Source organism: Impatiens glandulifera, chromosome 8 (genome assembly GCF_907164915.1).
Source record: "Impatiens glandulifera chromosome 8, dImpGla2.1, whole genome shotgun sequence".
In the NCBI taxonomy this organism is placed as follows: domain Eukaryota; kingdom Viridiplantae; phylum Streptophyta; class Magnoliopsida; order Ericales; family Balsaminaceae; genus Impatiens; species Impatiens glandulifera.
In genome coordinates, this window is record NC_061869.1 from 4365214 (window position 1) to 4390386 (window position 25173).

General features: G+C 29.1%; 5 protein-coding genes across 5 annotated transcripts; 3 read left to right on the plus strand and 2 right to left on the minus strand.

Moving 5' to 3' along the window:
- Nucleotides 1-47: 47 nt before the first annotated feature.
- Nucleotides 48-1038, minus strand: LOC124912108 (NDR1/HIN1-like protein 10). The gene has a single exon (XM_047452667.1). It carries the CDS (start codon nucleotides 916-918, stop codon nucleotides 172-174), a length of 747 nt encoding a protein of 248 aa, XP_047308623.1. The 5' UTR covers nucleotides 919-1038; the 3' UTR covers nucleotides 48-171.
- A 1148-nt stretch (nucleotides 1039-2186) lies between these two features.
- LOC124912725 (WAT1-related protein At4g08290-like) lies at nucleotides 2187-3727 on the plus strand. Its single transcript, XM_047453375.1, has 7 exons — nucleotides 2187-2374; nucleotides 2462-2524; nucleotides 2606-2722; nucleotides 2820-3048; nucleotides 3131-3292; nucleotides 3359-3510; nucleotides 3604-3727. Exons 1-7 carry the CDS (start codon nucleotides 2187-2189, stop codon nucleotides 3725-3727), a joined length of 1035 nt encoding a protein of 344 aa, XP_047309331.1.
- A 1105-nt stretch (nucleotides 3728-4832) lies between these two features.
- On the minus strand, nucleotides 4833-6572 carry LOC124911539 (histone deacetylase 8). Its single transcript, XM_047452039.1, has 3 exons — nucleotides 6260-6572; nucleotides 5593-6182; nucleotides 4833-5245 (listed from the first exon to the last, which is right to left on the minus strand). Exons 1-3 carry the CDS (start codon nucleotides 6537-6539, stop codon nucleotides 4937-4939), a joined length of 1179 nt encoding a protein of 392 aa, XP_047307995.1. The 5' UTR covers nucleotides 6540-6572; the 3' UTR covers nucleotides 4833-4936.
- Nucleotides 6573-12515: 5943 nt separating this feature from the next.
- LOC124912726 (flavonoid 3',5'-hydroxylase 1-like) lies at nucleotides 12516-14129 on the plus strand. The gene is made up of 2 exons (XM_047453376.1): nucleotides 12516-13403; nucleotides 13491-14129. The coding sequence occupies exons 1-2, from the start codon at nucleotides 12516-12518 to the stop codon at nucleotides 14127-14129; spliced, it is 1527 nt and encodes a 508-aa protein (XP_047309332.1).
- A 9774-nt stretch (nucleotides 14130-23903) lies between these two features.
- Nucleotides 23904-25110, plus strand: LOC124911414 (F-box/kelch-repeat protein At2g44130-like). The gene has a single exon (XM_047451892.1). It carries the CDS (start codon nucleotides 23972-23974, stop codon nucleotides 24995-24997), a length of 1026 nt encoding a protein of 341 aa, XP_047307848.1. The 5' UTR covers nucleotides 23904-23971; the 3' UTR covers nucleotides 24998-25110.
- Nucleotides 25111-25173: the final 63 nt, after the last annotated feature.

Consider the following 25173-nt stretch of genomic DNA (forward strand, 5'->3'; position numbering starts at 1 on the left):
AAAATAATAAACCCTAAACCCTAATCCCCATATGAACAGATAGACAAAACATAGAGATTAATAACATTCATTTCTGAAAATTTTCAATTAGTAAGTGGTAAAGATGATCTGATCGATCATTAGTAGCAGCAATCAACCAACCAACAAAGAAGGAAATCAAGAACTTACTAATTAACCAACTTTGCATTGCCTTACACCACTTGTCAAGTTCCCTGAGTTTCCATTTGATCCAAACCCAACTATCAAATCTCCACAATAAACCCTAACATAACGCCTTCTCGCCCACCAAAACCCAGCCTTAAATTGAACTCGAGACAACATTCTCACATTGAAATTCACACTTCCACCTCGACTTTTCTCTCCATTGATCCCATCAATAACCCACTTATCAATGAACTTCGACGATGCCGCCAGCGTCGCCCTCCCTTGCGTCTCGACCTTCTTCCCCTGTGAAAAAGGTGCTAAAGTAGTATCCGATAGTTCTTCACCCTGGTAATACGCATATGCATTGACTACATCGTAATATAAATTGATTTTCTTATTAGGGTTCCGAACAGTAAACCGAACGTCCCAGTTTCCCGTGATCAAAGATGGAGATGATGAAAGATTCAAATTGCTGACAGAAAACGAATCGATCCGAACCTCTGGAAGATGTGGACGGAGAATCAGCCAAGTTATGAACGCGATCGTGCCGGCGATGATAAATGTGGCGATGATAATGGCGAAAATACGGCGGAGAAGGGCGCGGCGATTGTCGTAGGGCTGAGCATAATAAGGGTTTTGGTTATAGTAAGGTGGGTTTGTCTGTGGAGGAACGGCGTAGGGATAGGCGTTGCCGGCGTTTGAGTAACCGGCCGGTTGGGGAGCTGGGTAGCCGGTAGCTGGATAACCGGCGGCCGGTCTAGATTGATCGGTCATGAAGAAAGGAAGAAGCTTTATGAACCCTAATGATCGAAATCTAGAGAGAGAGGATGAGCTGGTGAAGAAGATGATGATGATTAATGGAGTAGAAATTGTTGCAGAAGAAGCGGCTGATAATCCTTTATAGTTTCAATCGCGCGTTTTTGTTTGCTTAGCCGCGTTTAATTTTAATTTCTTAATGAGGAAAAGTTTAATAATTAAAGTTAATATATATATATATATATATATAATATATCATTTTGATTTATTTGTAAAAGTCAAAGCCGGTTAAGGATGGCCTCAAAGTTATATATATAGAAAGTGACAACCATAACCATTTTAATCCTTTACTGATTTTTTAAATTAATTATTATAATGATTATAGTTCCACTAAAATATTATTATTAAACTAATTGAATGTGCATTCTAAAACCACAATCACTAAACCGGTTTAACTCAATTATTTGTTCAATATATAAATTTCAAAAATATTGAATTTCTTTTTACCCTCTCAATCTTTAATATGTTACAAGTAAGATATTAGATATATTTAACTTAAGAAGAAAAAAGAGATGAGAAATAAATATATATTATGGTTAGCAAATTCAAATCATACAAAATTATATATTTCTTATATAGAATTTAAAATAATACAATGTTTTAATTCAAAATAGTTATCTTTTAATACCTAAAGTTATTTATTCAAGTTTTAATGTAAGAAAATAATATTATATCGGAAGAAAATTTATTTTTGATTGTTGAGGTAAGAATTTAAATTATAATTTAGAATGGTTAGGTTTAACTTTATGTAAGAACATATAAATTTTAGTTTTTTTTTTCTTAAAAATATTATACATAAAATATTTTTTTCTTTCCCATATAAAAATATCAAAGAAATATTTTATCATTTAACTAAGTTTTATTTATCGTCAATATAAGATTTAACATTATTAGAAATATAAGAAATTATGTTGATCATATGAGAATATATTATTTCATGGTAATAATTAATTAATTAACATGAGAATAATTAATTATTGGCCATGAGAAGAAATCAATAAAAGATTTATTAATTACTCTTTGCAATAATAATAATATAAATTGACAAGTTGGAAATTTTCTAAATACAACTAAAATAAATCTAAATTTACCTTTGTTAATTCTACTCTAATTTCATTTGTCCAATTCTCTATACAAAAAGGTAAAAAATTATTATTTTTTTAAATTTTATCCAACAGGTTTTACCTAATAAATTTCTTTATAATAATCAGTGGTAATTAAGAAGCATGAGGTCATTTGCGGGATTACAAGGTCTGATACCATGGATAGGAGTGATTCTTATTCAAATTTTATCTGCATCAACTTCTTTAATTACCAAAGCAGCCTTGAACAAAGGGATGCAATTTGCTGTTTTTGCTCTCTATAGAAATATAATAGCTTCTGCATTATTGATCCCTTTGTTATATTTCAAAAGGTATTAATTAATTCTATCTATTTATAATTTATTAATCATTTTAAATATTTTTCAATTAATTTAAAATATATTATATTTATATGGCAGAAATTCACTACCCAGGATGAGTAGGAATGTAATGTGGAAAATCGTAATGCTAACAATTCTCGAGTAAGAATTGTCATTGATATTTCTTCACTTCTAAATAAAAAAATCTAAATTTTCTAAAATAAAATAAAATTTATAATACAGGCCGGTAATAGACCAAAATATCCTTTATGCTGGTGCAAAGATGACACCAGCTAGTTTCTCAACTTGTCTTTCTGGTGTCACTCCATCACTCATATTTCTTCTAGCATGGAGTTTGGGGTATATAATTATTATTAAAGTGTTTATGTAAAATGAATTTTTAAATGGTATTTTAGTCTTTTAATTAAATTTGAATAATTTAAATTGAATTTAATAGAATGGAGCAAGTAAATTTCAAAGAGAGGCGTAGCCAGGCAAAGTTATTAGGAACAATGATTGCAGCTGGTGGTGCTATTCTAATTTGCCTTTACAATGGACCAGCCATTGCTTTCTCTTCCAAATCTCAAACATCAACTACCCATGAAGGATTTACAGAGAATTGGATTGAAGGTCCCGTATTTGTCATCATTGCGAATGTTTCATATGTTGTTTATTGCGTTACCATGGTATATACATCTTTTTGTTTATGATTATTTTTCTCGATTTTGTTTTGGTATTAACTTCGGTGGGTGAATTGTTACATTCCAGGGTAGTGTTCTTGTGGAGTTTCCTTCTCCTCTGGCAATAATATCGATAATATCGTTCTTGGGAGCAATTTTGAATGTTGGAGTTGCTTTAGGGTTGGAGCTCAAACATCCCGCTTCTTGGATGATCGGGTGGAATGTCATCTTTTTGGCATATGTATACACGGTGAGTAATACTTTTGAGTAGTTTAAGTGAAAAAAATATTAACTTTATTGGTATCGTAAATTCCAGGGAATAATTGTTTCGGGAGTGATGGCATACATGATAAGTGCATTGACACAAATGAAAGGACCGGTTTTTGTGGCGGCCTTTAGCCCAACATCAATGGTTCTTGTTATGATTATTGGCTTTATGGCACTAGGAGAAAGCATTCATGTTGGAAGGTTTTAAACTATTTCAATAGATTTCTTTTAAATGAATCTGAATTCAGACATAAAAAAGTATTTCTAACTTTTAATTATATTTTTTTTAATCAGTTTAATAGGTACATTCTTCATTGTTGTGGGTTTGTTCACTCTACTTTGGGGAAAAAGTGGAACTCAGTCGCCACGATCTGAAGAGGAACCGCTACGGGAAGAGCAAGAAATGGAAAGTATCTAATTATGCCTAGTTCATAGTAACACATGTGTACATATGGGTGTTTATAGCAAAATAATAGATTATATTCTTTGTTCTATTAGTATGTAGCATCTATATATTCAAGTTAAAGATAATAATAATAATAATTAATTCTCTTTTATTTCATTTATAATCTCAATAAATGTTATTTGATATATGTTTCAAAGGTGTTATTATTATTAATTAACTAACATGAATCCTGTGCATTTGGACAGTAAAAATATAAATAAATAATTTTTTTAGATAAATTAATATTATTTAAATTTAATTAATCTAAAATTAATTTTAGTTTGTACAAGTTTGAAAAATACTTTAAAAATGTGGATTTCTTCTTAGTAAAAATCAAGTCAATTACACCATTTATATTGTTAGTTACTATAGATCAATCCAAAGATTTTAGTTAAGGTTGTGTCATACATTTGGCTCTTATCTAAAGTAATGTTAGACGTGTTTTATACTATTATTGGTCACTTATTCATTACCACGACCTTTTTTACCACCACTTCGACAAACGAATCATCAATCATATCATCCACATCTATACTGTGGTTTCACATACCTATTATCTTTATTCAAATTAATCATCAATCTAAATCGACCTTTCATCACTAATAAAATATGACTTTTAACGAGTCATATTTTATTGGTTACTTTATCGAGTCATAAAATATTGTAAGAACTCTCGATGAAAGTCTTGATTATTGGTTACTTTATATTTATATATATATATATATATTTTATATTAATTTTAAATATTAACAACGGATTAATATTGAGTAACGTTTCTATTTGTTAATTTTATTTTTTATATTCGGATATTTAAGTATTAAGTATTACAATTCAGTGTTAAAAACATAAATATTCATTCCCAATTTTATCACACTTTTAAAATATATTAATTAAATTTATAATGTATATTGTTTAAATATACGAACTCCTACCTATTGAATAATAAAATAATTGATTAAAATTAATTTATAAGTCCATATATTCAAAAAAAAATTATCAAATTTACTCAAATAGATGTTGAGTTTTTGATATAGTATAATCATTATAGTAAAGATAAATTTGAATTTATCAAAAAGAAAACATGAGTTGATCATTTGTTATAATTGTATTCATAGTTTGCAACTTCTTCCTTACATAAAAAAAAAAAGATGAATCAAAAGCTTGCTTCTTGCAAACACTTAACTAAATATCTTTCCACAATTGTACATTAGTGTTCCTAAGATATTGCTTAATGGATGAAATCACTTCCTCATAGGCATTGTCATCCTTGTCTGGATAATAAGCAATTGGGTCCGCCAACTCAGCCGGATGCCCTTCGATCGTCCCATTCAACATCGCATGAAGACAATAAGCCGAGTAAGTAACATGATATCCGCCTTCTTGAACGATCAACAACCGTCCTTCGCTGAATCTATCGGCCAACGAACGCATTATAGATCCAATTGTTTCGTACCCCTTCATCGTCAAGCATTGTCTCCCATTTGGATCGAACTATAATGATAATAGACAAGTTTCAAAACAATTTATGATCTAGATGAGACCCATACAAGAATGACAATTTAATAAGCCCAATTGGGGATAGGTACACTAAAATGACAATTTAAACTTATATTTATAATGTGTTTATTGTAAATAAACCTACAAGATTTATGTTAAAGATTTTAACCCGAATCAATTTGGTTGGTTTCCAAGTTCGGGTCAATTGTAAATAAACCTATAAGATTTATGTTAAAGATTTTAACCCGAATTACTAAACCGAGTCATATTAGTATCGATCAACACACTAAGCTACCTGAATTGTCATCCTACTTAAAGAAAAGAGTTAAGATTTGACTTACCGCACTTGCGTCTTGTCCGACGACCAAAACCAACATATCAGGATCAAAACGCTCAACCGCGTTTGAAACAAGAGAGGTCATGGCGAATTCATATCCATTGTCACCTGTTCCATTAGGAAGCATTACATTCAGATTATAACCGAACCCATCTCCTTCACCAATCTCATCGACTCGACCACTCTGCGGATGAGACGGGCCCCATGAGCCATGGTTCATGTGAAGTGAAACAGTCAGAACTTTATCAGATTTATAAAATCCAGAAGCTGTCCCATTTCCATAATGAACATCAATGTCGATTACAGCCACTCTTTTGCAACCAGAATCTAAGGCTAATTGAACAGCAAGACCAGCATTATTCAGGAAACAATACCCATCAGCTCGATCCGGCTGGGCATGGTGGCCAGGAGGCCTTACAAGTGCATATGCAATCTTACCATTTTGGCCGTCAAGTATATGTTTCATGGCAGAGAGGGTAGTGCCGGCGGCTAAAAGGGCGGCTGACCATGAACCAGGGTTTAAGAACGTGCCTGGACAGATCAGATTATTATTGCCTCCTTTCTTGTCTGCTTCGATTAGCTTACTTATGTAATCTGAAATTCAGTATTTATCATTTTCAAATAATCTGATCAGATCTAGATAAAGGTTAAATCTTTTAGAGATAATGAACCTGGGGTGTGAAAGGTGAGTAAATCGGAGATGAGAGCAGGTTGGCCGGAGTGCCAAGAGATGTAAGGTGAGAGTGGACCTCGCCGGAGAATTGAAACAATGTTTTTGATTCGGTCGGCGTTTTCTGGGTGTTTTTCAAGGACGTCCAAAAAACCTGGGTCTTCGGCGGTGTCGAATACGCCGGTGCCGGCGTTGTGATCGAGCATGCCATCATGCCAGAATACATGGATGCGGTCGGAGATTGACGGCGGCGAAACAAACTCAGCCTCTACCTTAGCCATCTCAGATGAAACGTATGACTAACTAACTAGGAGTAGTTTAATGCCCTAAATTAACTTTCTAAATAAGTCCATGAAAATATAGCATGTCTACAAATCGGCCCTAAATCATATTTCAGATTTTTTTTTTATTATCGTTTGTATTGTTTAATGCGACTAATTTCCATTGGTTAAACACATACCTAACTGACAAATTGAAATGGTTATGTACGTAGCCGCTTAATTGGTTCGAACCCAACACGTAAGACCATCTCCAACCGAAAAACTCATTTTCAAACTCATTTTGGTGTAAATGTCACATCAAACAGTAATTCTTCTCTAACCGAAAAACTCATTCTCAAACCCAAAAGAATATTCTTATAATATAATTTTTATATCAACTTTTATAACTTTTTAATATCACTCCATATATTTTACAATTTTATAAATTATACCACAATTTTTTAATATCATCCCATTCTTTTAAATTTGATTATAAATTAATTATAAAAATTTATTAAAAATTCAAAATTTATAATACATAACTTAAAAAAAAAGTTATATCTAATAAATTGGAATGTATTTTGTATTTCTTAATTTTATATAAAAATAAAAATAAAAATGTATTTAAATTAAAGTTAAAGGATTGAATTAAATGTTTAAAATAAATAATATAAAAAGTTAAATATTAAAATTAAAATGTTAATAGACTTGAAGTATAAAATTAAAATGTTAATAAACTTGAAGGACCTGTTACACAAATTTGATTAAATTATGCGTTCATGAACGGTATGAACGCATATATGGAGTTTTTGGAGAGAAAAAATGAAGGAACGCATTTTGGGTTTTGGTTTGTTGTTCGGTTGGAGGATAAAAATAAGTATGGGATGAGTTTTGTTGATCAGTTGGAGATGCTCTAAGGTCGGAGATATCAATCTTTTTACAGTAAAATAAAATAAAATAAGGATATCACTTTTTTTTTTTATCCCTAAGTTTTCTTTTACTAATATAGGTAAAGTAGAGTAACATGACAATACACTTTCATAATCCTAATTTTATTTCAACTTGAAACAATAATTTGGTGACCTTTTAAAGTTGTTGTCCAATTTTCTTTTAAGAAATTGGGGGAAAATATATTTTGCGTTTTCAAACGCAAATGAAAGAGATTCCGATTAAGGTTTGGGGATTGGTTACACGTGAGAAAAGGCGACAGCGCTATGTCTTTTGTGTCCATTAAATGATGGTCTCTATTATAAACTCTTGGTCATTTATGTAAAAAAATTCTTTTAGACTTTGTTTATTTATTTTACTATATGCGTATAAAGATAAATTTAAACATACTCATGCGAGTAAAGGTTTGTATCAATCTGTTTATAGGGAATGAGTCTAAGTTGTCGTCATGATACATAAAAAAAAATTGATAAGATCGAAATTAATACATATAGATGAAGGCGTGATCTTAATAATACCTATGAACCAAACAGGATCCTCAACGATATTGACTAAACCAACTTATCAAAGGCAGTGGCATAGTTATTAATGACAGATCTGATGCACTGATGGAGTGGCTTGGCACTTGGACGAAAGTTAAACTTCGGGCCTTACCCTAGACTCAAATGTTCTACATATCCAACAACAGCCTATATTTCATCTAACAACAAACAAAACAACATTTTATACCAAATTTCGATTTTCTAACTCAATTTTTTTTAAAAAAAATTAGTCTACGATGGCAATTGAAATGTGTTACAATAATTCATTCATCATTTAAACAATATTACATCAAATTTCATCAACAATCCAATGATCATTTTAAAACTTCAAAATCTCATAAGTCAAGTTAAAGCTCAAACCACTCATCCATAAGCATGCTTACACATTCTAGGACTCTTATGCAACATTTATGTACTGATGTTCTCAAGTTAGGGCTCAAGAACACACAAATGAAATTTTAGAAAATTTTGGAACATTTAGGCACTTTTACAACAATAAAAAAGAAAATGTTTTAAAGCGATCAAAATCTTAACCATAAAGTATAGAATGTGTTTACCTCACCAAGACATATAATATAGAATGAATCAACATATAGACTAAAATTAGGAAATCTAATTTTCATTCAAAGATCGAATTACATCCTGAATAATTTCTTATCTACAATCTTAATTGCTTTAGTAGGATTCTAGTCAACTTTAAGAAACTAAGTCTAATCTAAAAATATTTGTAAAGTTCAAAAAAAAATTGAGTGGGCTCGTGTGATAGTTTCATCTTAGGCAAAAAATTTAAAATCGATTTTACGATTTCAAAAATGTTAACGAGTCTGATTTTAAGTAAACTCTTAAATATGTAAACTCTTACAATTTTAAATTTATTATAATAAAATTTTAAAATTTTACGAGTTTATGAATCATTTTAATTTTACAATTTTATATGATTTTACGTTAAAAAATACAAATTTATATTTAAAATTCAAATTAAATTATTATTTATTCAAATAAATAAATTAATATAATTAATTTTGTAAATATAATTTTTTATAGTGTTATTCACTTATTATTAATTTTTATTTAATTTTTATTTAAATATATAAAACTTTCAAATTGGTAAGGTATTAAATATTTAATTATATATATAAATAATAATAATAATAATTTTAAATTTATTATAATAAAATTTTAAAATTTTACGAGTTTATGAATCATTTTAATTTTACAATTTTATATGATTTTACGTTAAGAAATACAAATTTATATTTAAAATTCAAATTAAATTATTATTTATTCAAATAAATAAATTAATATAATTAATTTTGTAAATATAATTTTTTATAGTGTTATTCACTTATTATTAATTTTTATTTAATTTTTATTTAAATATATAAAATTTTCAAATTGGTAAGGTATTAAATATTTAATTATATATATAAATAATAATAATAATAATAATATATAAGTAATATTTTTCAAATTAAACTCTTACTATTTCATTTAAACTTTAAATTTTACGAAGTTAGAAGTGACAATATTATGTAAATCTCGATTTTGATACCATCGTATTTTCTTTTTAATTAATAGTTAAAACCCTTTGGTAAACTAATGTGTAGTTTGATTTTCACTCATTTACTTCATTTTTTATTTAAAATATTATTTTATTCTTACCAATTTTTTTAAATTTTCAATTATTAAATCATATTATCTAGTGACGCTCCGTAACTTTTAACAAAAACTTAAATATCCCTAATCCCATTCTACCCAACTAAAAATATCCATACATATAGGTTTTTTTTTCTTTTGTAACTTTAGCAAAAATAAAAAAAAATAAATAAATAAAATAAAAAATAATTTATGATAGGCCAGTTAATCAAGTGACTTTATTTTTTTTTAATTCCGCAAAATAAATAAATATCTCTATTATTAAAAAAAATATATTTTCTAATTTATTTTTTTGGATTGGTTTATTTAATCAGCCCGTTTATTTATATCTCTTTTATATTTTATTTAAATAATTTGTAATTTAATTATTTTAAAATTTGATTGATACGGTATAGTTTTCTAAATTAATTAATTATTTTAATATCGTGCAATGAGCCTATATAGGAATTTTGAAAATAATTTCAATGACTCGAGATTATTTAAAAATATAAATCAAAGGTAAAAATGAGTGTCTACCGTTTAAAATTTTTAAGATAAAAATATAATAAAAAAAAATTATGGATAAAACAAGTAGATGAAGGTGAGTTTTGTCAAAAAGTAAAAATAAATAGAAAATTAAATAAATAAATAAATAAATTAAGGGTAGTGTTACATTCTTACCCATAAATACACTTTTACTTTTTTTTTTTTTCTTTAATTGTTAATTGTTGAGCATCTTAATATATTGGCCTTCTCAACTCAAGTTACTCAACACTAAGTTTTTCATATTAGCATTGTTCGGCTTATGTTTTTATTTAATCTATACCAAGTTAATTTTTTCAATCAATCACTTATATCAATTTATTACTAGTTTTTAACTAAAATACTTATTTATTTTAAATTATTATTTTTTATTTTATTTATATATATATATATATATATAAATACTTTTTAGTCCTTTTACTAAAAAAAAAAAAAAAAAAAAAAAAAAAAAAAAAAAAAAAAAAAAAAACAATTCTGACCTTCCCAATATCATTCATCATTATTATTTTTTTTTCCTACATGTTATTTAATGAACCCAAATTCGAAGAAGGGCATTAGTAATAGATGACATAGAAGTTTGACTGTTATATGTTGTACCAAAGTAAAGTGAAGCATAACCCTCTTGTACTACAAAGTAATTTTTTTTTCTCAACTCTAACATTTTTGCATATTTTCTCACGTCAATCCTTTATCCTTAGTTGTAATAAAGAATAATTCTCTATTAATAATATACACTTAAAATTTTAGTAGAAGACATTTTAAATTGAAAATGGGCTGAACCAGGGTATGAATATGCTTTAGGCTTACTTTAGGATCCTGTCTTTTCCTTGGTACCCTTAGGCCATATCTATTAATAAGCCTTTCTTACACAAAACATTAATTAATGTTACTATCCAGAATTCACCATACATCATTAAAAAAGCAAAGTTGAAAGAGCCCATTGCACCTCGAAAAGTCAAATTTCTTCTACTCTCTTTCGAAAATTAGAAGATTTTTAGTTGGGCAAGTTGGAAGAGAATGAAATATTTTTAATATTTTGCGTTTATGGTAAAAATAAGCATAAACGAGAATTAAGAAAAAAGGCCTTCTATATTCAAAATTCTAATTCAATTCTTTGAAAAAAAATTTAGCACCACGCGGAATTGAAGAATTACATATGAATTTAGAAAAAAATAATAATTAATTAAACGGTTAGAAGAATTATAAAACTTTTTACCATCTTCTAAAATAAAATCAATTCTTATGTTTTCTTAATTATATCCTTCAAACACGAAAATTTATAAGTTTATTATTTAAAAATGTAACATGATTTATATATTCGTGTGACAAATGGTTTATATTTTTTTAAAATAAAAGATAAAAAAAAAAAATCGATCAATTTTTATGTCATTTTCTTATCTACGTCACATATATCAATATATCTAATGTAGACTTTTTAATTTAAACTTACATATTTATTTTGATTTTATTCGTATGAGCAATCACCATATTTGTGGTGGACTCTTGTGTGAAAGAGAATCCAATTTCCAAATGACCCTTTAAATTATACATTTCACCTCTTATTTATTTCTGTCTCTATGTGTCCATATGTATAAATAATTCCATTTTAATGCATATTTTTATGTAGTAGCTCAAAAGCATAGTTAAGCATATGCAATCATTACATAGACCATAACCTAACATTTTATGTTTAAACGAAAATGACAAATCAAATAACACAAAAGAAAAAATAATAATTAGAACAAGTGAACTAAGTTTAATTAAAAACAATCTTCTACAACTTTGAACCATTCCAATTTTTTATCCTTTACCTCTCCAGTTTTTGTAATGTTAAAACCTTTTTGGTATAAATAACTTTTACTTTTGTTATTTTATACAAAAAAAAATAAATAAACAGAATTTATTTTGTGAAAGAAAATTAGAACTACTCATATTTTAATTTAAAACATTTTTAATAAAAAATTAAATATAAATCTTATTTTATATTTTACCCTCTCAATATGAAGAAAAGGATTCATGATTCATTTCAATATTTTTATTTATATAATAATATATAATTTTTATTATTAACTAAGGTTGAATGTAATGAAATGTTTTATCTCTTTTAGAAAAAAAACTAAAGAGTAAAGTAAAATTAATAAGAATAACCAAAACAAAGATTTATTTACCTATCAAATAATATCATGGTTATTAATGTTAGATTGGAAACATCATAAAAATACTGTTAAGTTTCCTAATAGTGTTATATTGGTCCTATAAATATCTCATATGGTTTATGGTCAAGAATAAGAATATGCAACACATAAATCATTTCAATTCTTTAAGTTTGATGGACTTCATCAATGAACTCGCGTTTGGGGTAACATTGTTTCTTGTAACTCGAGTGTTTGTTCATTATCTCCTCCACTTAAATTCTTCACGCAAACTTCCTCCCGGACCAGTTGGTTTTCCCTTACTCGGCGCACTTCCTTATTTGGGATCCATGCCTCATGTTTCTTTAGCCCAAATGGCTAAAAAGTATGGTCCGGTCATGTACATGAAGGTAGGCATGTACGACATGGTGGTGGCGTCAAGCCCGGAATCGGCTCGAGCCTTTCTCAAAACCCTAGATATGAACTTCTCGAACCGACCCGTAGATAGTGGTCCTACATACCTCGCATACAACGCCCAAGACATGGTATTTGCATCTTATGGTCCTAAGTGGAGATTACTCAGAAAATTGAGTAACCTACATATGCTAGGTCAAAAGGCCCTCGATGAATGGGGTAGAGTTCGGATTGTTGAGATCGGTCACATGCTTCGAACCATGAACGAGTCTAGCAAAAGATGCGAGCCAGTTGTGGTCCCCGATATACTATCGTATGCAATGGCCAACATGATAGGTCAGGTTATGCTTAGCAAGAGAGTGTTTGAGACCAAAGGGTCCGAGTCTAACATGTTCAAGGACATGGTGGTGGAGCTCATGACCATTGCGGGTTACTTCAACATTGGAGATTTCATACCTATATTGGAGCCAATGGACCTACAAGGGATTAAGAAACAAATGATACGATTGCAAAAAAAGTTTGATGATCTACTATCGAGGCTCGTGGAAGAGCACAAAGCGTCGGCCCACGAACGGAAGAAAAGTCTCGATCTTCTAGATGTACTTCAAATTCACGAGGAAAAATTTGGCGACGAAAGGCTAAGTGTTACAAACACTAAGGCTGTTTTATTGGTATTATTCTCTACCACTCTAAGAAAAGATTGATTGCTATATTTTATAATTATTGCATGCATGACTATAAACAATTTTTCATGTAAGGATCTATTATCAGCCGGTACCGATACATCATCGAGTGCGATAGAGTGGGCTTTAGCCGAATTGTTGAGCAACCCAAAACTCATGGCCAAGGCGCACAAGGAAATGGACCGAGTTATTGGAAAAGAGCGAAGGCTAGAGGAGACCGACTTACCCAAGTTGCCATACCTACAAGCCATATGCAAAGAAGCTTTTCGCAAGCATCCTTCTACTCCACTAAACCTTCCCCGAATCTCAACACAAGCATGTGAAGTAAACGGCTACTACATCCCTAAAAACACGAGACTTAGTGTCAACATATGGGCGATAGGGCGCGACCCTTCCGTGTGGGAGAATCCGATGGAGTTCAAGCCCGAGCGATTCTTGGAGGGGAAAATGGCAAAGGTGGATCCTAGGGGGAACGATTTCGAGCTGATCCCGTTTGGGGCGGGTAGGAGGATTTGTGCCGGGGTTAGAATGGGGATCGTGATGGTGGAATACTTATTGGGAACCATGATTCATTCGTTCGATTGGAATCTTCCGGATGATGTGGTTGAGCTAAACATGGATGAAATATTTGGACTTGCACTTCAAAAGGCCATTCCTCTATCAGCTTTAGTCACTCCAAGGTTGTCTCCAAATGCTTATTCTACCAATTATTAGGGAGGAGGAATTTCTTTATGAGAATAAATAAGTCATTCAATTTACTCTTATGTCTTGAGCTTGAAATTGAGAAATACTTGAATTATGAATCCTAAGCTGATATCCATGATTATTTGAAAATTTGAATTATGAATATGATTGATGATGTGCATGCCTTTATATTATTGGTATTTCAATACTTTGGATATTTTCATTGTGATTGTTGATTAGGATTGAGATTGAGTAGCTGGATTATGATGAATTGTGAATGAAATAGTATATATAGAATCTGGTTTATATCATCTCCAAGGTTTAGAGTTTAGACCATTATTTACATTATCAGAGTATATAACCATTTGAAAGCATCAATAATCTCATTTTACAAGCATAAGGTCATCATCCCCTTGACCTTTTTTCTTGCATTTATATGTTACAAGTATGATCCTCTGCCTTTTAGCTAGAAGTCCTATCTCGAAACTTTAGCATCCGAAGTTCAATAATGTCGACTGCCATGACCTTCTTTCTTTTTTTATGAACCTTGTTGGCTAAAGTTTATCTTATGATTTTCCTTCCAAGTTCATATATGGGAAGAAGGCGTCAGCCAAGTCCTGAGTTTAGACAATATATATAATAGATAGGCTGGTGAAGAATGTCTTTACTGCTGGTTAAGTGATCAAGCATCATATGTTATAACTATGTGCTATATTTCTTTTCACTAAAGGGAGAAAGAAGGTGTAACTTTGGGTTTATTTTAGTTTTAATAAAATATTTCTTTTCCAAAAGGGAATATCAAGATGTCTCTGTTCTTTAAATTCAAAGGTTCAAATGTCATTTGCTGCTTATGGAGGACACATTTGTGGGGTCTTAGAATGTTGACTGGTGCTTATAGTTAGTTTCAATGAATTATTATATAACATAGTTGGTTAGATAGTGAAGGTTATATCAAATTTGGTAAGAGTTTATTTTTTTTAAATGTTTTATAAAAATAGAAGCTACTTTTCAGAGCAAAAGGAATTCAAAGAGTGAGAGTTCGTAGAAGTGTGGAAAAGGTATGGAGAAATGTAACGTTTGATTGTCGAGCTATAATCTAGACGTGGAGACGAGTTCCGGAGGATGAAATGAATTGGAACATATGCAATAGATGGGGATTTGATACTCTGAAGTCATAAAGTTAATTGATTTCAAGGCAAGATAGTTAATATTTGATTGTATTTTAATAATAATAATGACATTTAACTTGTTTTTTTAAGTGTTTATTTGGTTAACTTTGAAAATTTACTTCATTCTAAGTTTGTTATAAAGAAATAAACTAACTATGTCTCGTTTTTTTTTTTTTAGAGATTTTTAATAAAATGATAAATAACCTTTTTTTCCCAAAATTTAAACATGATTATTATATAATTAATACCCACGTTTTTCCTCTAAACTTATAATAATTTCACTAATTACTTTTCTCTTTCTCTAATCTTATTAATTACTAGTTAAACTAGCATGTATCCCTTGCATTTGCACGATTAATAATATAAAAAAAATCGTAAAAAAAATATTACGGTAAAAATGTGATAGCATTTTTATTTTTAACCGTTTTAAGTTTATGGGCGGGTCAACCCACAATCCGACTCAAATATCTATTTACTCTCACATTGCAGAACGATCTCTAAAACAATTGATACAGTTTGATTCTCAACTCAATTAGTTTGACTTCTAAAGTCCACTTCTTCCCCATACTACGAGTAAAAGGAAAATGTAAAGACTACAATTAAAGTAGCCCAGGCGAGACTTACTATATCCATATGAATTATGTCTTCTATCTCTATAAATATGATGGAATTTTTTCATTATTGTTCACTAATAATCTATAACGCAGAGTAAAAAGAGAATTATGACCGATTAAAAACTATTGATGAACTACCGCGTTTATCAAATTTGGTGTTGAATTTAAAATATAAAGTGTTATTAGTTTAGTTGGTTAAAGGGTAGGACTTGTTTTGTTAGGTTGCAAGTTCGAACCATACTTATAGCATTTATAATTTTATTTTTAACCGTTTTAAATTTATGGGCGGTCAACCCACAATCCGACCCAAGTATTCATTTACTCTCACATATATATCCAAATTAACCACAGCTCTCGATCCAGCAATCCGGACACTTTAAAAATTAAGCATCATTATATATATATATATATATATATATATATATATATATATATATATATATATATATATATATATATATATATATATATTAGTTAAAAAGTTGAACTTATATTGTTAAAATGTCCCGCGTTCATCAAATTTGGTGTTGAATTCAAAATATAAAGTGTTATTAGTCTAGTTGGTTAAAGGGTTGTACTTGTTTTGTTTTGTTGTAAATTCGAACTAGACCTATAGCATTTTTAATTTTATTTTTAACCGTTTTAAGTCTATGGGCGGGTCAACTCACAATCCGACCTAAGTATTCACTCTTTAATCCACTAATTACTTTATTTTATTAATATAAAATATATATAATTAAAATTAATAATATTTAAGTAAGTAATTAAAATAAAATAAAATATATTAAAATAATATATATTTTATAAATATATATATATATATAATTAAAATTAAACATATTAAATTAAATAATTCAGCTAAATATTATAAATAAAAATACATATATATAATAAATAAAAATTAAGAATATATAAAAATTAAAACAAAATACATTTATAGAAAATAAAAATATATATTGAGAATTTTATTTTTTATTTTTGAAAAATAGAGTGCATATAATTTTATTTTTTTACATATCTTGTGATATTCTACCTACATTATAAACAATATATTGGGAAAATGGGCTGTAAAAAATGACAGTGGATAACTGTGTGAATTGTCTTTGTTTGTTTGTTAAATAAATAAATAAATATATATTATTATGATGATATCATTAAACTGGTTTTTTGTTTGGAAAAGAGAAAGTTGCCTTTATGTGCTTCACTTCTCATCCAGAAAGAAAATGGAAAATCTGGCTCTTTTAAAATCCCTTTCATTTCTGCCCTTAAAAACATTCACATGTTCAAACAACGAGTTCCTACTACTTTGATCATCTCATTAAAATGGTCACCTTTTATCGTTGTTCTTGAGTGTTCTTCGCACTCACCGTCGAGTTCAACTCAGCCCAACTCGTCAACCTCCCGTCATTTCCCGAAATGACGGGAGGTTGACGAGTTGGGCTGAGTTGAACTCGACGGTGAGTGCAGAAGATCGACGGAGGGCCACGGCAGCAACACCATTTTAATGAGATTATCCAAAGTGGTAGGAACTCGATGTTTGAGGTTGTGAATGTTTTAGGGGTAGAAATGAAGGAGATTTAGTTAGAGCCAGATTTGGCCAGGCCAGTTCAAGAAATGGAACCAAATGCAAATGTAAATATTATCTGATACCCATTTCATATTTAAATATCAAAACAAAATGCATATAATTGGTTGTGAATTGATTTCATATTGAATAAAGAATCCAATTTTCATTTGTCAAATCAGGTATGGTTCCACTAAGAACACCCTTAATTGAGATGTTGCCCTAGAGAAAAAAAGAAAAAACCTCTATTGTTATGTGTCAACGCTTATGTTTACCAGTCTAATGTAGTATGCACATGATTCGATTTTCGCTGCGCAGGTTTCTCCTTCAGTAGACACATTATGGACTATACTTGTCTTCAAATGTAACTCATTTTAAAACCGCGTTATAGTCGTCTTCAAATATAACTCATTTTAAAATCGCGTTATATTTGCTTTTTACAGTTGTTGACTTATCGATCCAAATAAAAATAGTGTTAAAATCAAATTTGGATAGGTAAAGCGGAAAATATGACCAAATTTAGATAGGCAAAGTGGAAAATAGGACCACAAAAGAAAATTAATTGAAAATAAGAAGAAACCCTACTTTAGTTTAAGAATGGTCATGTTATTCACGTTATTTTAGACGTTTTCAGTAATATGAGATTTTTATCTTTTTCTACATCAGTTGATAAAAATTTTGAATATAATTTTGATACTTCAAAATATCTAATTTGGCTGTGTTACATTCTTTAAAGATGAACTTATTGAAATAAATAATACTGAGGAATAGAAAATAGTGAAATGATTTTAAAAAAATTCAAAAACAAAATGATTAAACACATTAAAGAATACGGCATTGACAATAAAGAAAACTTGGGTGGCAATTAGCCATTTAAGGCCCACTTGGGCTTTTATCAATATCCTTTTTAACTTTGTCTTTTTTATATAATATAATTTCCAATTTTAATACAAATTTATTTATTTTAATTCATTTTTATAAATAATAATAAATTACAGATGATTTTTTTTTTCCCCTAATGCTTATGTCCTATTATACCATAGCATGGTGTATAAGAAATAATATAGAAAAATAAACAAATATATAAATTATTTAGAAAGTAATAAATAATTAATCCCATTAAAAAAAAAGTGAATACCTTATCCTACGGAAAAGTAGAAGTAACGTCCGGGGCAAATGACCCCATAATAATGTGACGTCCTTTATTGGACAACTTTTATTTTTGATTTTGATGTTTTTGGAATTTGTTATACAATAATATGATAGGACAAGTTGATTTTATATTATCGAAATATATGATTAAATTGTTATGAATTTATTGAAAAATGTTGATTTCAATTTATTAATCAGTTTAATTTGGTCATTTACAAAATTGTTTCTATTCATTTTATTTGTTCACCGACAACAATAATAAAACGAGATATAAATTGATTAATGTGCGCAATTCATTTTACGACAAAAAAATAAAACTCTTGTTATTATTTTCGTTTTACAAATATTTAATAATTAAACACTTAATTATTACGTGAAAATTATTACAGTTTCATTCTATTTAACACTTCTAATTTTATTTAATTATTTTGATTTTGTTGATAATATTATTTTACAATTTAATTTTGATATCTAAACTTCTTATTTAAAATAATAAAATTAAATTATTTAAGAAAAATGAAAATACAGTGTTTGTTTATTAGATATCTATTGACCAAATGGAATGAGTAAATTTAGAGTAAATTGAACTGCAAATTTGAAATTTCTTATTGAAATTGAATTACAATTTCATTTTTTTAAAATAAATAATTTATGTAAAAGAATGTTGTTTGTTAATTGAAATAAATTTCATAAGATAAATTCTGGTTTTAAAATTCAAAATTTAAAATCAAGGCAATATTAAGAGTAGAATGATGACCGCAATAATAAAAATTTCGGATATTCAGTTGAAGATGGTTTAAATATTTTAAAAATTTTAAATTTATGTAAAAACATTAACTATGATTGTTATTGAAATTTATATGTATTTTTTTTTAATTTATTTTGTGTAATACTTTATATATGTTGACAAATATTTTATATTTTTATTTGTTTATTATATTATATTTAGGTAGTTTTTAATATAATTTTATTTTTAAATAATTGTAATAAGTATCAATAACACCTATGAATTTATTTTTTTATTATTTATTAAAACTAGTTGACAAAGTTAAGTTTGGAGCTGACGAAATAAAATTATAAAATAATAATAATTAATTAATTTGCATTAAATCTCAACACAACCATTTCTCAACTCCCATACCCCAAACTTACATGAGTGATGTGAGCATTATTAAATTATTCGAATTTTTCTTCAACTAAATAATAGTAATAATATATAATTAATAAGAAAAAAAATTAAATCCTATGTTACCCCTAAGCTTAATAAGACTGCTCAAATTTGACACAAAATGATGCAGCGTGCGTGGCTAGGATGAACCTTTATCAAGATTCGTTGATTCTTACGAATACCGAACGTTGATAGATATTGAGGAAACCTCGTTTTCTGATTAATAATCTTCCCCTAACAAAGTGTTTTAAGATCCTTTAAATACTCAAACCCTAGCTTGCAAAAGAAATAAACAACTTTTAATAAATTGCAAAAAACACCCGAAACTAATAAAAAATGCGATTTTGAGCCCCTAAACGTTTCCGCCCGAAAAACACTAGGCAATCGTCGAAATCTGACACTTGCGAGATATTTTCGGATGCTGCAACTTTCGCATAAACGCCTCTTCGACTCGCACCGCATCATTCCCCCCAGGGTAGAAAAGATTCGTCCTCGAATCTGGAACCGCATCATCCTCATCAGAAGAAGACTCACCCACAAAAGGAACAAGATGCTTCACATTGAACACATCAGAGGTACGCACATGGCTGGGAAGGCGTAAACGATAAGCATTGGGGTTGATCTTCTCCACAATCTCAACAGGACCAATCTTCTTAGCAGCAAGCTTGCTATATTCATGAGCTGGAAAACGATCCTTAGTCAGAATAGCCCACACAAAGTCACTAACTTCAAAATCAACAGCACGCCTTCTCGAATCAGCCTTCTCCTTGTACTTGGCAGTAGCAGCAACCAAGCGGTCATGAGTGGTCTGATGAACCTGAGCCAACTGACCAACAAAATCCGCAGCAGTGGAATGAGGCTTAAACGCCTCTTCGACTCGCACCGCATCACAAAACCTTATAAATATTGTATAAACTAAAAAAAATATTTTTAAAATATTTTGGAGAATAAAATTTAATTTAAAATATATATTTATATATATCTGATATACTTAATTAAAATAAATAATTTCCACATTAATTAAATGTATATATTTTTATCAAAATAAAATATATATGTATAACAAGATTTCCCTAAATTTAGACAAAGAAAAAATGGATCACTAAAGGATAGGTCGGCCGCTAAAAACAATAACATTTATTAGATAAAGACATTTTATTTTTATTTATTTTTATTTTATTTTATGAGTTTGCCATTTGTCAATATATTTTCACGAATCACGTTTCACCCTAATTTTATTTTATTTTATGAGATTTCCATTTGTCAACAATAATATATTTTATAACATATGTTTTACCCAATATGATTTGTTTTCATTTTTTATAAAATAATTTTAATTTTTTTTAAACAAATAAGATAAATAACAAAAAGATGGATAACTGGCTACAAAGCTACATAATTACATTTTAAATGGATCCCATGTAATTAAGATATATATATATATATATATATATATATATATATATATATATATATATATATATATATATATATATATCATGCAAATATATATGCAATTAAATTATAGTAATAATGTGGAAATTAAATGTTCTAGAAGGAAATCATTAAAATAATATGGCAGACAATGTTACCCGGTTATAAAGATGGAAAGCGACCAATTTGCACTTATAAATTGGGTTGCCAAAAAGATATTATTATATACTTTTGTATTCTGTCAATATCCTTTCTAATAAATTTAAATTAAATAATTCAGTTTTATATCTCATATCATATACTCATTTTTATAATTTTTTATTTGTATATTATTGGTGGGTTAAAAAAATAAAATGTATGATAAGTTTGATTCAGTTTTGTACTCAATTTATTCGTTTTAGTTTATTCAAATTTATTATCAGATATGTTTGATATGTTTTACTTATACTCAACTTATGAATAGTAAAGTAAAAAGTAAATTATGTTTAAACGTAAAATGTGTTTGATATTTTTTTTAAAATTATTATAAAAACGCTTAATATTCGGGTTATAAACCAAATTAATCATATTTATCATTGTTCTGTTAATATAAACAAACTCAAATACTGACGAATTAAGTAGGCAAAAATCAGTTATCAATCAACGATTAAAAACTAGGGGATGGATAACGATAAAAATAAATTTAAAAAATTTAATAATATTTATTCAATGTTTTAAATTATTAAAATAAAAAATATAACGTTTTTATTCCATATTTTATTCAATTCGAATAAACAACTTATTTTCTCACATATTTCATCACATATTTTTTTCGAATGAATCTCTTATCTCGTGACTTTACATTTTTACTTTGTCAATCAAATATTTGATTCATAGTTTTTAATAATTAGCATCGTGACCTCACATTTTGGTCAATTAAATATTTGATTCATATTTCTGTAACCATTTTCAAATGATACCGGTCTATTATTCCTCGGCAAACCATATCTCAATCACACTTGGTTAAAGGTTGTACTTGTTTTGTTAGGTTGCAAATTATCCAAGTATCCATTTATTCTCACATAAATATCTAAATTAACAACAGCTCTCGACCCGACAATTCGGACACTTTAAAAATTAAGCATCATTATATATATATATATATATATATATATATATATATATATATATATTAGTTAGTTAAAAATTTAAACTTTTATTGTTAAAATGTCTCGTGTTCATCAAATTTGGTGTTAAATTTTAAATATAAAGTGTTGTTAGCCTGGTTGGTTAAAGAGTTATACTTGTTTTTGTTAGGTTCCAAGTTTGAAACATACAAATAGCATTTATAATTTTATTTTTAAACGTTTTAAGTTTATGGGCGGGTCAACCCACAATCCGACCTAAGTATCCATTTACTCTCACATAAATATCCAAATTAACCACAACTCTCGATTTGGCAATCCGGACACTTTAAAAATTAAGTATCATATATATATATATATAATAAAAAATAGGAAAAAGAAAAGTTGTTTGATTTAAAAAAAAAAAGTGATTTAATGATGGGGATAAATAAAGCAATGCCAATCTAGCCAGGTCACTGAGATAACTATACCCCATCAATATATGTGTTTACAAATTAATCAACCCAAACAGACCTTATCAAATGCTAATGAATTCACATTATAGTTTAGTGACATAAATTAAATCATTTTTAGTTCAAGTATTAAGATCAATTCTCATAAGAACAAATAATATATAAATGGAAGATGAAAAGTTGAATTATTATTATTCTTTTTGTGTGAATATAATATGATTCTAATAATGAAAACTTTTTTTCACAATTACCGTGATTCTAATTTTCAATTATATTTAATATATTATCAGTGAAAATTGAATTATCTCATTCGTTACATTTATTATCTTAGGAAGCAAAAAAAAACTCTTATAATTTAAGCTATATTATTAAATTATGAAAAATTAAATTATATATAAAAGAAATACTAAAAATATTTATGTATGCCTATTTTTAGAAGGATTAATAGATGCAACATTTTTTAGACAAAATTAAAAAAGATAAGCGATTCATAGGTGTCGTTCGGATTCAAGTTTTTAAAATAACCTAAAAGTAATTATTACAAACGGTACGGTACTAATTTAATATTAAAATAATAAATTATGTTTTTTCTAATATTACCTTTTCTCTTTCTTTCACATTCTCCTCACATTTATTAATTATAAAGTTGTTTTTTATTTATTTTTTTAATTAAAAAAGTATTTTAGTCTTTTAGAAATTATTTTTATTGATAGAATAGATAAGAAGTGATTCATTTAAAAAGTGTTTTTAGTGGAGATTAAAATAAAAATATAGCAAGAACAAGGCATTGATCTTTACACTGAAACGTACAAGTAAAATTATTCACGATGATTTGAGAAGATCGTTGAAGAAGCTAACAAGTGAGTTTAAAATATAGATATTTTTTTATATAACTGAATTATAAATATTTTTAAATTTATAATAAACTTTTAGATTTCTTGTATAACAGTATAAAACATATAAAATAGCTGAATATTTTAAGTGATTTTGTTTCCATTCTATCTCTTTATTTATTTTATTTTTCAAAAAAAAATTATCTCAAGACCCCACTAATGACTCAACACATAGTTTTTCCATTCCTGATTTCTGCATATAAATATTAAGATCAATATCCTCACTCTATCATCATCTTCATCATCTCTTTCTCATTATCAAATTCAATTAGGGTTTAATTTCTTCATCATAATTCATTTTCATGGAGCAACTTATACCCGGTCTTCCCGACGAGATTGGTCTCGAATGCTTATCTCGCCTTCATTACACAGCCCAACCCGCCGCCGCCCGGACCTGCCGGCGATGGCTGGACCTTCTTCAGAGTCGTGATTACTACACAATCAGAAACCATCTCGGTTACACAACCCACATGGCTTGTCTTCTCCAATCCCTCCCTCCGCCGTCAATCTCGCCGTCCGACGAAGAACCCAAGTTAACAAATTCGGGTTTGAGTTCTCCGAGTTGTGTTATCACTTTGTTCGACCCAGTGAGTCAGATCTGGAACCGACTCGCTCCGGTATCCGATCACCTCCCACTCTTTTGTCAAATCGCTAGTTCGGAAGGGAAACTCGTCGTGATGGGCGGTTGGGATCCGGCGAGTTACGACCCGGTGAGTTCCGTCTTCGTATACGATTTCATCACTCGCCGGTGGAGACAAGGAAAAAACATGCCGTCAAAACGGTCGTTCTTCGCCATCGGCGCAACTAAAGGCCGCGTTTACATCGCCGGCGGTCACGACGGTAACAAGAACGCGTTGAACTCGGCATGGACGTACGATATAAGGTCTGACGAATGGACTGAGTTGACTCGGATGAGTCAAGAACGAGATGAGTGCGAAGGTTTAATAATCGGCGACGAGTTCTGGGTCATTAGCGGTTATCGGACCGAGTTTCAAGGCGCGTTTGAGTCGAGTGCCGAGATTTATCAACTTAGAACCGGCGAGTGGCGGCGAGTCGAGAGGGCGTGGACGCCGGGACTGAGTCCGAGGTCGTGTGCACGGTTGGGAAATGATGGGAGGTTGACGAGTTGGGCTGAGTTGGACTCGGCGGTGAGTGCGGAAGCTTGTGGATTGATATTGGGGGCCCAAAGTTTAGTAATGGGTTCGGCCCATCTAGGGGCATCTTTAAGATTCTTCATTGGGGAAGGGCAAGATGGTAAATTAGAAAGAATAGATGTTCCCGATGAGTTTTCCGGCTTCGTTCAGTCAAGTTGTTGTGTGGAAGTTTGATGAGTTAGAAAGGTTCTAGAAAGACTCATAAATCTTCTAGAAGGATTGTAATTAAAAAAATAATGTGTAATATTAAGTTTGTAATAAAAATAATTTATGTTATAATTAAATTATTATAACCATGGTCAACCCAATTTTTTTACTATAAATGGAAAATAATATAAAGTGTATGTTAG

What these genes read in the sequence shown, in the direction of transcription:
- LOC124912726 (XM_047453376.1), top strand. Translation starts at nt 12,516, where the DNA reads ATGGACTTCATCAATGAACTCGCGTTTGGGGTAACATTGTTTCTTGTA. An exon ending in ACACTAAGGCTGTTTTATTG is followed by an intron (nt 13,404 to 13,490) that starts GTATTATTCTCT and finishes TTTTCATGTAAG; the next exon opens with GATCTATTATCAGCCGGTAC.
- LOC124912108 (XM_047452667.1), bottom strand. Translation starts at nt 918, where the DNA reads ATGACCGATCAATCTAGACCGGCCGCCGGTTATCCAGCTACCGGCTAC.
- LOC124911539 (XM_047452039.1), bottom strand. Translation starts at nt 6,539, where the DNA reads ATGGCTAAGGTAGAGGCTGAGTTTGTTTCGCCGCCGTCAATCTCCGAC. An exon ending in ACTCACCTTTCACACCCCAG is followed by an intron (nt 6,183 to 6,259) that starts GTTCATTATCTC and finishes ACTGAATTTCAG; the next exon opens with ATTACATAAGTAAGCTAATC. An exon ending in TCGGACAAGACGCAAGTGCG is followed by an intron (nt 5,246 to 5,592) that starts GTAAGTCAAATC and finishes TTATCATTATAG; the next exon opens with TTCGATCCAAATGGGAGACA.
- LOC124911414 (XM_047451892.1), top strand. Translation starts at nt 23,972, where the DNA reads ATGGAGCAACTTATACCCGGTCTTCCCGACGAGATTGGTCTCGAATGC.
- LOC124912725 (XM_047453375.1), top strand. Translation starts at nt 2,187, where the DNA reads ATGAGGTCATTTGCGGGATTACAAGGTCTGATACCATGGATAGGAGTG. An exon ending in CCTTTGTTATATTTCAAAAG is followed by an intron (nt 2,375 to 2,461) that starts GTATTAATTAAT and finishes TTTATATGGCAG; the next exon opens with AAATTCACTACCCAGGATGA. An exon ending in TTGTTTATTGCGTTACCATG is followed by an intron (nt 3,049 to 3,130) that starts GTATATACATCT and finishes GTTACATTCCAG; the next exon opens with GGTAGTGTTCTTGTGGAGTT.